Genomic DNA, 13,209 nt, shown 5'->3' on the forward strand with positions numbered 1-13,209 from the left:
CAGACACCGCCCTACCTCCCCCACGCACCCACAAAGCAGGCCCAGATACAAATCTCTTGCGTGTTAAACAAAATACGCGGCCTGCCTTCTTAAAAAGAAACGTGATCCCAAGAGGGCCTCTTCCTCACGGGAGCAGCACCGAGTGGACAGTGGAGATTCCAAGCTGACCCTCTGCGGCCAGGCTCACACCCTGCTCAGAAACTCGCTTCACACAGTCCGCACCGCGGAAGGAAACTGAGCAGCCCACAGAAAGGAGTCTGCCCCTCGCGGCCAGCAGGGGGCACGGCCGGCCCAGCCGTTGAGTTCCCCGGGATGAAAGGACACACCCGGCCCGTTGCTCCCAGGGCTCCAGAAGCTTCCTGGGCCCCGCCAGGGCAGGCAGAGGAGGCGCTGGAGCCCCCAAGAGCAGCCTCACTGCACAGCCGCCGTCCCACCCTGCATGCGCGGGGGATGCACACAGGCTCGGCCGGCAGCGCGGGCAGGGCGGGCGCCGCAGCCAAGGAGAAGCGCGGGCCGCCCTGGGGCGCTCTTGTCACAGCATCAGTCACCGTGGGCACGGGCAGCCCCTCGCATCTGTCCTCCATCGGGTCACAGGAGCCCCGGGGCAGCCCCACGACGGCCACGCAGCCTCCTCAGATGCTCCCTCCCGCACGGGCGCGGCTTCCTCAGGCCTGGGCCTCCCACGCATCCTATTTTTACCCCCAGTGTGAATGTTCCCCTCTTCTTCCCAAAACCCCACAAATCTGAGTGCCCTTGGTGAACCGCCAGCCCCACTCCCCGAGCCACAGCGTGAGACCCACTGGAGGTCTTAAAGCCCGAGGTGGGCGCTTTCTCTACCATGAAACACTAGGCTTCAGGCCACACGAGGAAGGGCACGGGTTGGTACCAGCACAATCCCGGAGGGCACAGCCCGCTCCACCTTACAGCAGCCCCCGTCAGATGACACAGGCCAGCCAAGAACACTCAGCAGACAAGCTTCTCTCTAGAGTTAAATAGGCACGAACGAGCGAGTCTCAAACACTAAACAGCTATAATTGCTTCTTGAAATTTCTGAGCCGGTCAGTTACACATTTAATTGCTCTGTGGTGAGCATCAATGAAGTGAAAATTACAACGCACTTACAAAGGCTCTCACAATAAGCTGATATGTTTCTATGGTGATGAACATTTAAACAAGATTTTGCCTGGACATCTTGACCCCTTGCAAGGTATGTAAACAGCACTTTCCAGGCTCTGTCTCCACCCATTAAGAAAGCCTGGGAAAAAATTCTACATTCACGGGACATTTAAAATAAATATCCTGCCATTGTTTCCAGCTCACAAAAAGGCCCTCTCAGTCACGCCAGATGCGGTTTGCTCAGCGGCCATCTGAGGAAGATAGATAGAAGCGCTAATAAAGGCCAGAAAATAAAGGCAGGTATTAATTCTTTTAAACCATGAAACACTACAAGCAGGCTTCTCTGGAGAGTGGGAGACGCGTACCCCTCCGCTCCCCGAGGAACCAGCGCGAGGGTGGACGGAGACAGGGGCTGAGCGCGGGCCGGGATCGCGTCCTCCGCATCTCTCGCACCTGCGCTTACCTGACGTGACTGACACGGCATGAAACATTAACACCTCAAGACGTGCAAGTTAGCCAAACTTGACAGAAAGAAAGAGTTTCGGGCCACGCTGCGAAAAGACCCCTACACCCTCGCTCCCGCGCCGGGACTCCGCACACCACGTCCAGGCTGGGCAGGGGCTTCTGGGGCACCAGAACAGCAAACCGCCCCCCACAACCGCAGCCGCTCACACAGCTGCTGCCCACTGCTGCCCGCCGGAGGTGAGGGCCCTGGCCAGGAGAAACGCTGCAGGGATTTTACACCACAATTCTACACACAACTCGAAGTTTCAAAAACAGCCACTGTTCAACGCCCCACAGTCCCGGCGTGATGAGCAGGTCAGGCGCGAGGGTCCCCGATGCCTGTCCTGGGGGTTCTCTAGTTACACACGCCGGGGGAGGCGTCTGCCCTGTACTCCACGATAAACTGGAAGGTGGGCCTTGTTACGCAATGTCCATAGGTGCCTGTGGCCACCCTGCTGGTGCCAGCTCTCAGGGCCGCTGGTGAGTGGATCCTCCGAAGCAGCACCTTCTCCCCTTCTCACCTGGATGTACGTGGGGTGCCACCGAGTGAGACCACACAGCCACACAGCACTTGTGCCGCCCGGCCACGTCTACCTCCACCCACTGCCCAAGGGAAGCCACCGGCCAGGAGGGCCATGCTCACCTGTACTCAGGTGCAGCAGGTGTGGGGAAGTGCCCGTGGTGTGGAACTCACACGCACGGGCCCGCATTCGGCCACACACCGAGGCGCGTCACCACCCTCCGTGCAGAACCCTCTCCTGCCACTGAGAGTCCGCTGACCTCCCTCCCAGTCCCTGACCGCCCGCTGCCCACAGCTATGACCTGGCCGGCCAGGACCGCGTGTGCGGGCTAGCGCCAGCACCTGGCCCATTCTCAGGCACGACGCTGCCAAGGCGCCTCTTCCTTTCCAAGGCTACATACTCCTCCGTGGCCTGGCCCCGCCCCGTTGTTTACTAACCCACTTGTCGGCTGTCTCCACCTTTCGGCTCTCGTAAGCATCGCCGTGGAAACAGGTGTGTAAAATTCCGCGGGGCCCTTCCCCTCGACTCTCTTGTGAAGATGCCCCGAAGCAGAGCTCTCAGGTCACGTGATGTTTCTATTCCTGATTCTCTGCGCGGCCGCCAGTTTGCCACAGTGCCCATGCCACCTCCCACTCCCACCGAGTCTCAGTTTTTTAATAAATTTCTGGAGAAAAATCACACACAGCATTGTCAGCGACGAAGGGGCTCCAGCCTCACCTCCTCGGGCAAGGCTGCCGCCGCATGCCCAGCGCCCAAGCCCCAGAAAGCCCCACAGCCCACTGGGCCCCAGAGCCTTTGCCCCCAGCACCCCCACACCTCAGTTTCGCATCAGTCCTGAGGGCTGGCTTGGTCTGGCCTGCCCTCGGCTTTTTCATTCCCAGTGCACACACGGTGAAATCATCTGGCCTTTGTCTTGCCCCGTCTGACTTACTCCACGTACTAAAATGCCTCCAGCTCCATCCATGGGGTTGCAAATGGCCTCCACTGGTCAGTCTTTATAACTAAATAGCACCCCACAGTGTACACAGACCAGACCTCGTCGCCCAAGTCCACTCCCGAGTCTGCAGCGCAAACTCCCAAGACGCAAATTTGAGCAGTCCCGCTTACTTCAGTCCGCTCCGACGCTGGGCCTTCGGGCTGGCGGCCATCCTGATGGGTGTCAGGCACACCCGCTGTGGCAGGCCTGCTGCTCCGGCGCTCAGGGCCACGGGTGCTGATGGGCACATGCACCCTCTGTGCAGATGCGTCTCCTCCATCGCCCCTGCTGGCCCCTCACACCGGACAGGGTGAGCGCCGTTCCTCGGTGCGGCTTCTGCTCCTCCGGGCTCTGCTCCCCGGAGGTTCACTCTCCTTGCTCACATTCTGCAGAGGCCTCACCGTCACACACAGCACTTGAAACTAGACTCTGCTGGGATCATTCAGCTTCACATATTAATCCTCGATCTAGTCTCCCCACTGGACGTCCCTGCCTGCTGAGCGTCAGCGAGTGGGGCGTGGCAGCAGCCGGCACACCCTCCTAAGGACACAGCCCTGTCCTGCCCCACTATCCCGCACTTGCTCAGCCGTGCTGGGAGGCCACTACCATTTCTAGTATCAGAAGCAGGAGCATCTCCGGCAGCCACACGATTTCAGAGGGGCCAGTGAGCGCGCCACAGGAGGCAACGCCGGCTCTGGGTGGGCAGGCCCTACCCACGCCAGCCGCGGGCGCACACCCCACACCCCCTGCTGTGCTGCTCCGGGTCCGGCCATCACCCCTGCTTGCTCCGGCCACGGGGTCCCGGCAATAGGCTGACCTTGCCGAGCTGGAACACGGTCTGGGTGGTCTTCTGTGTGCGTGGCCAATCCACCGTCATCTCCACCGATACACAGTTCCTGTGAGATCGGTCTAGCATGGCCCGCCGACCCCATCCTCGCCTGCATTCAGCACCAAGGTCACACCAACCCCGTAAAATGGCGGGGTGTGCGCCCACATGCAAGCTGCTGGGTGGAGCTGCGGTCACGACTCTCGCGAGCTGGTGGGGTCGTGCTGCCCACGGCTGGCTCAGCAGAACATTCACCCCCCCCACCCAACCCCCTGGCCCAGTGCAAGGAAAGAGGCCCCGACCCGAGAGCTCCTGCCCGCAGGTGCCAGAGCTGGGCCTGACCACGGGGGATGCTACCCTGGGCCCTAGGCACAGGCTTCCCCAGCCGCTGGTCCTCTCACAGGTCGTAGCTTCGAGCTGCTGTCCTGCTTGCCCTCAGTGCCTTCTTGCAAAGGGGCCGTGCAGCGGGCTCTGAGTCTGGGGGTGGGGGGTGTCCCCCATGCCCGGTGGATGGCGGGGGCACAACCCGGCTCCCCACACAGGCCACCTTCTCCACAAAAGCCGCCCAGCGCCCGCCTCTCGGCCCGCCATGGGCCCTCCCGTCCCCCAGCAGCAGAGCCACGCGCTTACAACCCTTGTGAAAACTAGGTCGGGGAGAATTTGAGGAACGCAGACGTGTTGCGCCACGGAGACGCCCATCAATCTGCTACCAGATGCAGAAAGGAGTGAGGCCCTAAGGGACTCTCACACGAGGAAGACAAGCGTGGCGCTGGCCGAGTTTCCCATAAGTCAAGGCCGACACGGGGACAAGGACCCCCGGCACTGATTGCGGGAGCCTGGCCCCTCTGTGCCTTCCCAGATCTTGGCCAACTCTTGCTGGCGCCAGAAAAGATGTACACAAAACACATTATTAAAGGACAAAAGCCAGGCCTCCCCGGTGGCGCAGCGGTTGAGCACTGGGTTGCGAAGCTGCCCGCAGCCTCTGCAGCGCCGGTTCGATCCCCGGCTGCTCCCCGGCCACCGGAGGAGGGTCCCTCGTGGCACGCAGACCTCTCCTGCCGCCCGCTGCTCCCCTCAGCAGTGTCCTTCGGTCCTTCTGCCTGCTCTGCTCCCCGCTCTGGCTCTGGTGAATTCTCTCACCCTCCCGCGCTTCTGACTGTACCCAGTGCTTGTATAAACAAAACAAACAAACAAACAAACAAATAAAACATGCCTCTATTAAAAAAAAAAACAAAACATTAAAAAAATAAAGGACAAAAACCATAAAACACGAGCACGCTAATCATAACCTCACAATAACCCAAGCATACATGCGGCCAGGTACTTTGGAGGAGGCTAAAACACGACGTAGGGTTAATTCACTTTCTATAAAATTGTTTAAGTGAAAATTAAAATAGTAATGAAAAAGCAACAGAAGTCAGGAAACACGGGACCCACCGGGCGGCCCGGTGCGTGCCAGGGAGGCCCGGGAGGCCCCGAGGACCAGCGCCGGGCGGGGTCCGGGCACAGCTTCCCCAACACCGGGCTTGTCCTCAGAGGACGACGTTACGGCGTCAGAGGCGGGCGGCCACGAAGGCAAAGAAGCGGGGAAGGGAGGCCGGGGCCCGCCTGCCAGTGAGACCCACGGGCTCCAGCAGCGCCCGGCCAGCAGCGCAGGCGGGGCTCGGGCTCAGCCAGGCGCTTCCACACCCCCGAGGCCGGGCAGCAAGGTCGCAGGCACATTTTGCACGAGAGCCCCCGCCCAGGGCAGGCAGGGCCCCGCTCTGCCGGGACTGACGGTGACACACAGGAGGGCAGGGGTGCAGAGACGCGCTTCCGCTGCGAGAGTCTCAGCACAAGGCCACAGAAGGCTCTGGCTCAGCCCCAGCCAGACCAAACTAGGCAACGTCCGGTGCCTCCTTCCGTGCTGAGATTGCGAGCACCACACTGGGGAGGACACAGGAGCACGCGCAGCCAGCCCTGGTGCCCGCGGGGCGTCGTCTGCAGCGGCTGAGCTTGTGCAGGGGGCGCCAGGAAGACGGGGGAGCAGGCACCGGCATCCCGGGAGGGCGGGAGGAGGAGGCAGCAGGCCCGGCAGGGCACCTGGGGGAATCGGCAGGGGAGGCACTCAGGTGCGACACAGAATGTGGTGACTGAGGGAGCCCCCAAAACCGTGCCCGACAGAATGGAGGCGAATCTCCAGAGCTTTCTGTGCAACGCTGTGGTTTTCAGACTTGCTCGTGACGGCAGTGAGAAGCTTTGAAAAGATTTTATGGAAATGAGTCACACAAGCAGCTACAAGGTGAGCAGGCGGGGTCGGGGCAACCCTGCCGGGGAAGATTCGGGGAACAGGCAGGGCCTAGAGCTGGCTGGAGCACGGAAGCAAGCAGGGTTACTCACCTCATGCGCAGGTCCTTAAAATTAAAACACTCAATCAGAAATGAAATTTAATTCTAGACATTTAAAACGGAAAATCACTGAGAGATCGGGAAAGTCTTTCTGGTACCTCAAAAAGGGTTTTAAACATTTTAAGCCTTTCATGTGACGCGTTGTTTTAAAAAGCAACTGCGTATAAAATGATTCGTTACATGTAATGAGAAACATCAAATTTCAAGTAATCCCAACTACAACGTGGACGTATAAAAACGTTAACATCCAGATTGCAGAACGACCTAAAACTTCCTTGTGTGCCGAGAAAGGAAAGCTTTCCTCTGGAACCCTCGGTGCTGCTCATTTAATTCTGGCTTTTGTCTGCAGCTGATGCGTCCTCTCCTCAGGCCTGGCCTGCCGGTCTGGTCTGCAGTCACCGGGACGTCTTGGCCACGGGCCTCCTGTCCGGGCGGGGCAGCGAGACCAGGGACATCCCGCGGTGCAGAGGCTGGGCCGGGGCCTCTCACCCCTCGGGCTGGGGCCACGCGCCCGGCCAGCGCGCGGGGTGCACGTCGGGGGCCAGCGCCGGCGCCCTGCACCCCACAACGCTCCCTGGAGAGCAGCAGAAGGGCCCGAGCAGGCCCCGGGACCCGCCGCCTTTGAAGCGCGGAACGGCCGGCGGGACCGCGGCTCTAATGGGCTGTAAAGCAGCAGACCGGTCTCGGCCAAGGACTGGCCGGCACTTCACAGAGATCAAAAGAGCGACACCACGACACCGGGAAGAAATGATTTTATAGACAAATAAATATGAGCTTAAATGTGAACACACACAGGCCTTAGCCATCTACGCCGCGGCCGCCGCGGCCGCCGGGCCTGGGGCCCTGCCAGGGCCCGCTCAGCCCCAGACCCGACTGAGTCCACTGCCCGTCAAGTGCAGCCCGTCCCACCGGGAAGGGGGCGGCGTTCAGTCCCCCCAGATGAAGTTCTGCAAGAGAGATTCTGAAGACAATTACTTCGACAAAGCGTTCCGTGAGCAGCGGAAGCGCCAGGGCCCGTTTAAAGCATAATTACCTCAAAACCTGAACTGGCCACGTTCCATTTCCTCCCCGCCAGAACGCCTCCCCTTTCACACACACCCCTGGCGGACGAGACATCGGCTACCAATCATCATATCAAATAAAATCTGAACTTCAGTTACCTCCTAAGCTATTTTTCACGACCCGAGCTGCCGTAAAACAAAATTTTATTTCAAAAAGTGAACGGGCGCGGCGCTGCCGACGGCTCCGCGGTCTCCTCGGCCGCTTTGCTGCTCCAGACGGCGGCGGCTGGCGCCCAGTCCCAGAGCTTCATCCTCGCGTCCAGGGGCTGACAAGGACTCGCCCGAGCCACGGCCGCTGCCGCCGGGCAGGCCCCTCATGGTGGGGGGATGAAGGGGAGGGCAAGCCCCCGGGAGGCCCCTCCCCTGGAGGCCGCGGCCCACCTTTCAGAGGTGGACCCCGAGAGCCATGCCCAAGGTCCCAGGTGAGTAGGGGGTGAGTCAGGGCTTCGTGGGGCTCCTGAACCCCAAGCTCCCGACCCCGCGAGGCTGCTGGACACAGAGGCCACCCAAGCACGTGCAGCCGGCGCCCTCTGCTAAGACGCCCGCCGGAGCGCGGCAGACACGGCCCTCCAGCCCCGGGCCGGGCGTGCCCCGCAACTGGAGCGCACGGACACTCCTCCACAAGCCCCGTCCTCCTCTCGAGGCGCCGCGCCGAGCTCGGCGTCCGAAGGGCCCGGGCAGCTGTCCCGGCCGCCCCTTCTCGGCGGGGAACCCCCCGGCGGGCCCACGGACGGGCGGCACCTCCGGGACGGGCCTTGGAGAAGCCCCTCTGGCCAGTGTTTCCGAGGACCAAGCCGGAGCTCCCCGCGGGGCGGGGGCTCTGCCCACAGCCACAGTGGTCCTCTTCCCGGGAGGTGTCGGGAAAATCAAACCGACACGGAGCCCCCGCGAGGGAGCGGCTGCGCTTTCCGTAATAAACACGAGATCAAAACGCGCCCCAGGCGCACGGCCGGAGAGGCCCCCGGCGGAGCCCCCTTCTGCAGACTTCCTCCCCGCAGCCACCCAAACACGCGCATGTGCCGCTAACACTAAGCAGCACTTCCTAATCACTCGTCCCCAACAAGTGATGGATGATCCGGGGCAAGAACGAGCCAGAATAATGAACGCGCCGCGAAGCCCCCGCCCGCGCACTTCCTCCTCGCCCGGCCCTTGAAGACGGAGCCTGATGTGGATTAGCCGCTGGGGTCAGAGTCATCTGGCCATAAAATACAGTACACGGTCACTTTTATGTAAGTTTGCCAAAAGGGACATAAACCAGGACAATTTCACACTGTGACACAGGACAGGAGCATATTAAAGGGCTCTGCTCCCCCGTGGGCCGTGGACCCCGGGCCGGGCCAGTCCCCGCTCCCACCTGGCCAGCGCAATTAATTAAGAAAGGAAGTCACCTCGCGCTCTGTCCTTTCTGCTTTTATTGTCGAGCGCGCCGTTTGAAGTCCCCGGAGCTAACCTCTTAATCCCGCAGACGAGCGCGGCGCTGCGGACACCTGGGGCCGTCCGCGGGCCGCGGGGGCTGCCAGGATGTTGCTGTCGCTCACGGGCAGTTTTACGCCGTGACTTCAAATCAAAGATGGCGTGACTGCGCGGGCTCTCCCGGGAGCACTCGCACCCGAGGCCGCCGCCGAGGCCGCGCCGGGCTGGGGAGGCTTTTGAACTTTCCTGCCGCTGCTGAACGTTTGTGGCGAGAGACTTTGCCTCAGAGCGCGGCGCTGAGACGCGCCTGACACACGCCCACGCCGACACGCTGCCCTGGCCAGGGCTCGTCCCCCGGGTCCCCTCGGAGCAGGAAACCCCTCCACGCTCACCCAGGCCATCCGTCTCCGCCACGGGGACCAGGTGAGGGCACAGCGGCCAGTGCCCAAGGGCCCCAGCCGGGCAGCCAGGGAGTGGGCAGGCGGAGGCTGGAGAAAGCGTCTCCAGGGCAAACGCAGCCTTCCCCGGGCTGGGGGGCTCACCCATGGACGGCGTGACCCCTGGGTCCAGCACCCGACTGTGAAAGGAGGCCTGCACGCCCGGACAAGGGGCCGTCTCACTAGGGGAACAGCCACCTGCGCTGCTGACCTGCCCGCCCGCACTCGCGCGCTGCGGAGAAGCGTCGGCCAGGAGAGGGCCCAAAAAGGCGGAGCGTGTACTATGTGCGGGAGAAGAGAGGCGCCTTAGGAGGCCCTTAGGAGGATGGAGGAAGAGGTGCCCTGGGCCTAGAGCAGCCTGCGTGATGGACGCGGGGCCACAGTGAGGCTCCTGGCAGAGGACCTGCTCTGTGGCCTGCGCAAGCTGGGGCCTGCCACGGCCAGTGGCTGCTTTCCACGGCTGGCCCACAGGGCCCGGGTGCCCAGGGGTCCGCAGACCTGAGCCTTGCGGCACCCAAGAAGGAGACAGGAAGTCGCTCACCACTCCACAGGCCGGACATTCCCGGAGTGTCATGCGGCAGCCCCGCCCAGAGGTGCTTCCCGGCCCACAATGCCCAGGCCTCAGACCACAGGAAAGGGGAGCGTGTGGACAGGCAGGACCAGCCCCGCCCACGGGCAGCTGTGCCCCGCCCACCAGGCCAGGGGCTCTCACTGCGGGGCAGAGAGCAGCCTGCAGGCCGCGCCCGTGCCAGCGCCCTTCTCCTTGGACACCAGGCATGCACACGCAGGCCTTCTGGTGACCCCAGGGCTGACCTCTGCAGCCTACACGCGCAGACTGTCCTTGACGCAGAGGCCCGGGCGACATCGTGCTCTCGAGAGCACCTGCCGGCCAAAGGCTCCACAGCCCGCACCGGAGAGGACAGGCCGGCCTGCACCGACCAGCCCGGCTGCACGCGCCCCATGAGAGCCGCGCCTGTCCCACTGTACAGAGGAACCTGGGTGAGAAGCGACTTCCCCAGGCAGCTCGAGGCTAAGCTGGCTCAGGCCCTCGACCCTCCCCCAGCCCAGTCGCCTCCACAGCCGCGCTGCACCCGCCCCCTGACAGCACTGAAGAGGACGGCTCTGCTCCGGTCTCCACAGCTCCCGCCACTGCTTCCTTGCGCCTCCCCCTCCCCCAGCCGAGCGTGCCTCTCCAGTCCTGCCGTTGCCACGGACTGCAGAGGCGGCCGCTCCGCTGCGGCTGGCGTGACCAGCCTCTCCTCCCGGGTCAGGCCGCAGACGAGGCGCTCACCTCCCGGCTGGGGCGTGCAGGCTGCGCGCCGTTTTCCAAAATAATCTGCTTAATGAGTAGATTTTTACAAAAATGCAAAAACCAGGTAGCTGTACCTGTAACAAGGGTGAAAACACACTCCGCACGGGGCTCTGTGGGTGTTTCTGCGCGCAGTGGGTCACACGGGGGCAGCACAGCTGGACGTCCACAGCAGGAAGTGCTGAATCTCCCACGGATTTTGCCTCCCAGGCACTTGTATAAAACAGTCCCAGCCCTGACCTGCCCGGCAGTGCCGGGGGCCTCGAGCGCCTCCGCTGAGGGGGACCAGCTCCCGGGGGGGTGGGCGGTTCCCACCAGGGCCTACTCGGCTGAGTCTCCGCACCAGTCTCTGGCCTCGCCCCCATCAGTGGCACAACCCCCAGCGCCCGCGGAGGCACCTCCTGCTGCCGCCTGTGGACACCCCAGGGTCACCCCTGATGGGACACCTGTCCCCGGCAGGCCCCAGAATGTTGAGCAAATGAGCAAAGTTTGGGCGCCCAACCCCCGCAGCTGTTCGCATGCGCAGGCCACACCTTGTTCCTCCTCACAACGGCTCCCAGCCTTGCAGTGAGATCCACACAAGGCGCTCGGAAACGCTACCCTCACTCTGCCCGCAGCCCACTCCTCCTGGGGCCGCCACCCCCCACAGCCCTGCCTAGCCGCCCCTGCGGGGCCTCAGCTTCGCCTCTCGGGCCTCTGCAAGCTCCGAATCCCTCTGCACTCAGCTTCTCACAGGACAAAGGGCTGACAGGATCCTCTGGGCAACAGAACTTGCCGAGACTTCTTCAATAAATTATAAACAAAGAGCTTTTTAAGCTGAAGCCGCACAGTTCTCCCACCTCACGTAGACGCCTAGAGTCTCTTTAGCTGCCTAAAGTTTAACTATCTTAATGGCTCATCTTGATTTAAAAAACCTCCAAAGCGTAGAGCCGGCCTCTCGGGGTCAGGCCTGCCCGCCAAGCTGGGTGCGTTTCCTGCCCCTGGACCCGCGGCCACTCCCCACGGCCACCCACGGCAGCACGAGGCCAACAGGACGCAGAACCGGGTCCACGGAGCCACAGCTGGCACCACCCAGGCGTCATGAAACCCCGCCCTCCCGGCAGCACCACGGGCACCTGCAGCGTGGGCGCACAGCGTGGGCTCACCACCCGCAGCAGGTTGCCAGGCGTGGCGCTCTCCAGGACAGAAAACCGGCTCTGTGGCCGCACAGAACCCACCACCCCCACGGCCCCCCCACAGCTGCAGCGCCCCAAGCCTCCACGCTGTCTCCCAACAAGCACAGCAAAGCGCTGAACCACCTGTGAACGGAGAGCGCGTTCTTTTCCCCCCAGAAGGTCGAGCCGAGGGCAGACGGGCCCTCACGGCCGGTCGGGCTGCCCACGAGGCCTGGCATCTGACCACGCCGCGTCCTGCACGGCCCAGGGCAGCAGAGCGGCAACGGCTACTCCCCACACACCAAGGCGGGGGCCCAGGCAGGGGCACAGCGGCCGGGCCAGGCACACCCACCCGTGGAAGCAGCCCCACATGAAGACGCGCCCGCTTCCTCCCCGACAGCCGCGGGCAGGACACAGCCACTCACCTTCTTCAGGCCAGCGAAGCCTTCTGACTCCAGGAAGAAAAAGGCGAAGGGCATCAGCACAAATAAGCAGAGGTTGGAGAAGAGAGAGGCGAGGTTCCACAGGCCTGTGGGAAAAGAGCAGAGGGTCAGACAGCCCGGCCGGCTGCGGGCGCCACGGGGCGAAGGGCCTCACGTGGACGGGAGCAGCGACGGCATCGCCCAGAAGCAGGGGGGGTCCCAGACCCCCTGGCCTTCACTCCTCGGCGACGTGTGGGTGTCGGGAGAGGCAACACCAAAACTACGGCCTTTCCTCACGCCTACAAGTGCGTCCTCTAAAGAGCCGGTCCACGTGGCAGCCAAAGACCCGCCCAGCAGCTCCCGTCCAGAGCGCGAAGCAGTCCAGCAAAGGGGACGCCCACACCGCACCTCATTTACGCCTCAAGGAGCCCCGAAATGGCAGCTGCACTGTCCCCAGCCTCGCGGCCAGCGCTGCCCTGTGGAGGCGAGGGCGTCACGCAGGCCCCTCGCTCGCCCCGCACCTACGCGCCAGAGCCCGGCCCGAGCCTGCGAGCTGCAGTCGGCGGCGGGGCGGGGCCGGGCTGGGCTGCAGAGCCCACCCTGCCAGTCGTGTGTGGTGAGCGGCGCCCGCGGGAGGGAGCCGGGGCGCCAGGTGGGCATGCCACGGCCCTTCACGCCGGGGCCTTCTGGAGCACAGTGAAAAGCTATCAAGATGGCAACAGGAACAGGCCCGCCCCAGGCCTGTCTGGAGCGACATCTCCTGCGCCTTATAAGTGAAACCCTAACACACCAAACTGACTTTCAAAACGGTGGCTAGGAGGCGTCTAAATTTATAAAATCAAGATGCAAAGAAAGAAACCATGCCAATATGAACGCGGTGTGCTCCACGCAACAACACCCCCTGCAAACTCGCCTCCACCCAGGGGCAGGCTGTCCCACAGCCACGGCCCTCCTCAGCAGCCAGGCTCACCTGCGGCCGCCCCGTCTGCTCGCAGGCGTGTGTGCTGCTGTTCTGCTCCCAGCGGTTTGCTCGAGTCCAGCACCCCTGCCTCCCCAACGGGGAGGACCATGACACAAAGGAGG

At 62.9% G+C, this 13,209-nt stretch overlaps 1 protein-coding gene across 3 annotated transcripts in view; it reads right to left on the reverse strand.

The window, feature by feature from the left end:
• LMBR1 (limb development membrane protein 1) overlaps nucleotides 1–13,209 on the reverse strand; it is an 81,147-nt gene that overhangs the window by 35,933 nt on the left and 32,005 nt on the right. For all 3 annotated transcript variants that reach the window (XM_037516463.2, XM_037516454.2, XM_037516450.2), the window contains exon 5: nucleotides 12,130–12,233. In XM_037516463.2, coding sequence (XP_037372360.1) covers nucleotides 12,130–12,183 — 54 coding nt within the window. In that variant the 5' untranslated portion in view covers nucleotides 12,184–12,233. The remainder of the gene's footprint in view (nucleotides 1–12,129; nucleotides 12,234–13,209) is intronic.

This window comes from Talpa occidentalis, unplaced genomic scaffold (assembly GCF_014898055.3).
Source record: "Talpa occidentalis isolate TD23 unplaced genomic scaffold, MPIMG_talOcc4v2.1, whole genome shotgun sequence".
NCBI classification, from domain to species: domain Eukaryota; kingdom Metazoa; phylum Chordata; class Mammalia; order Eulipotyphla; family Talpidae; genus Talpa; species Talpa occidentalis.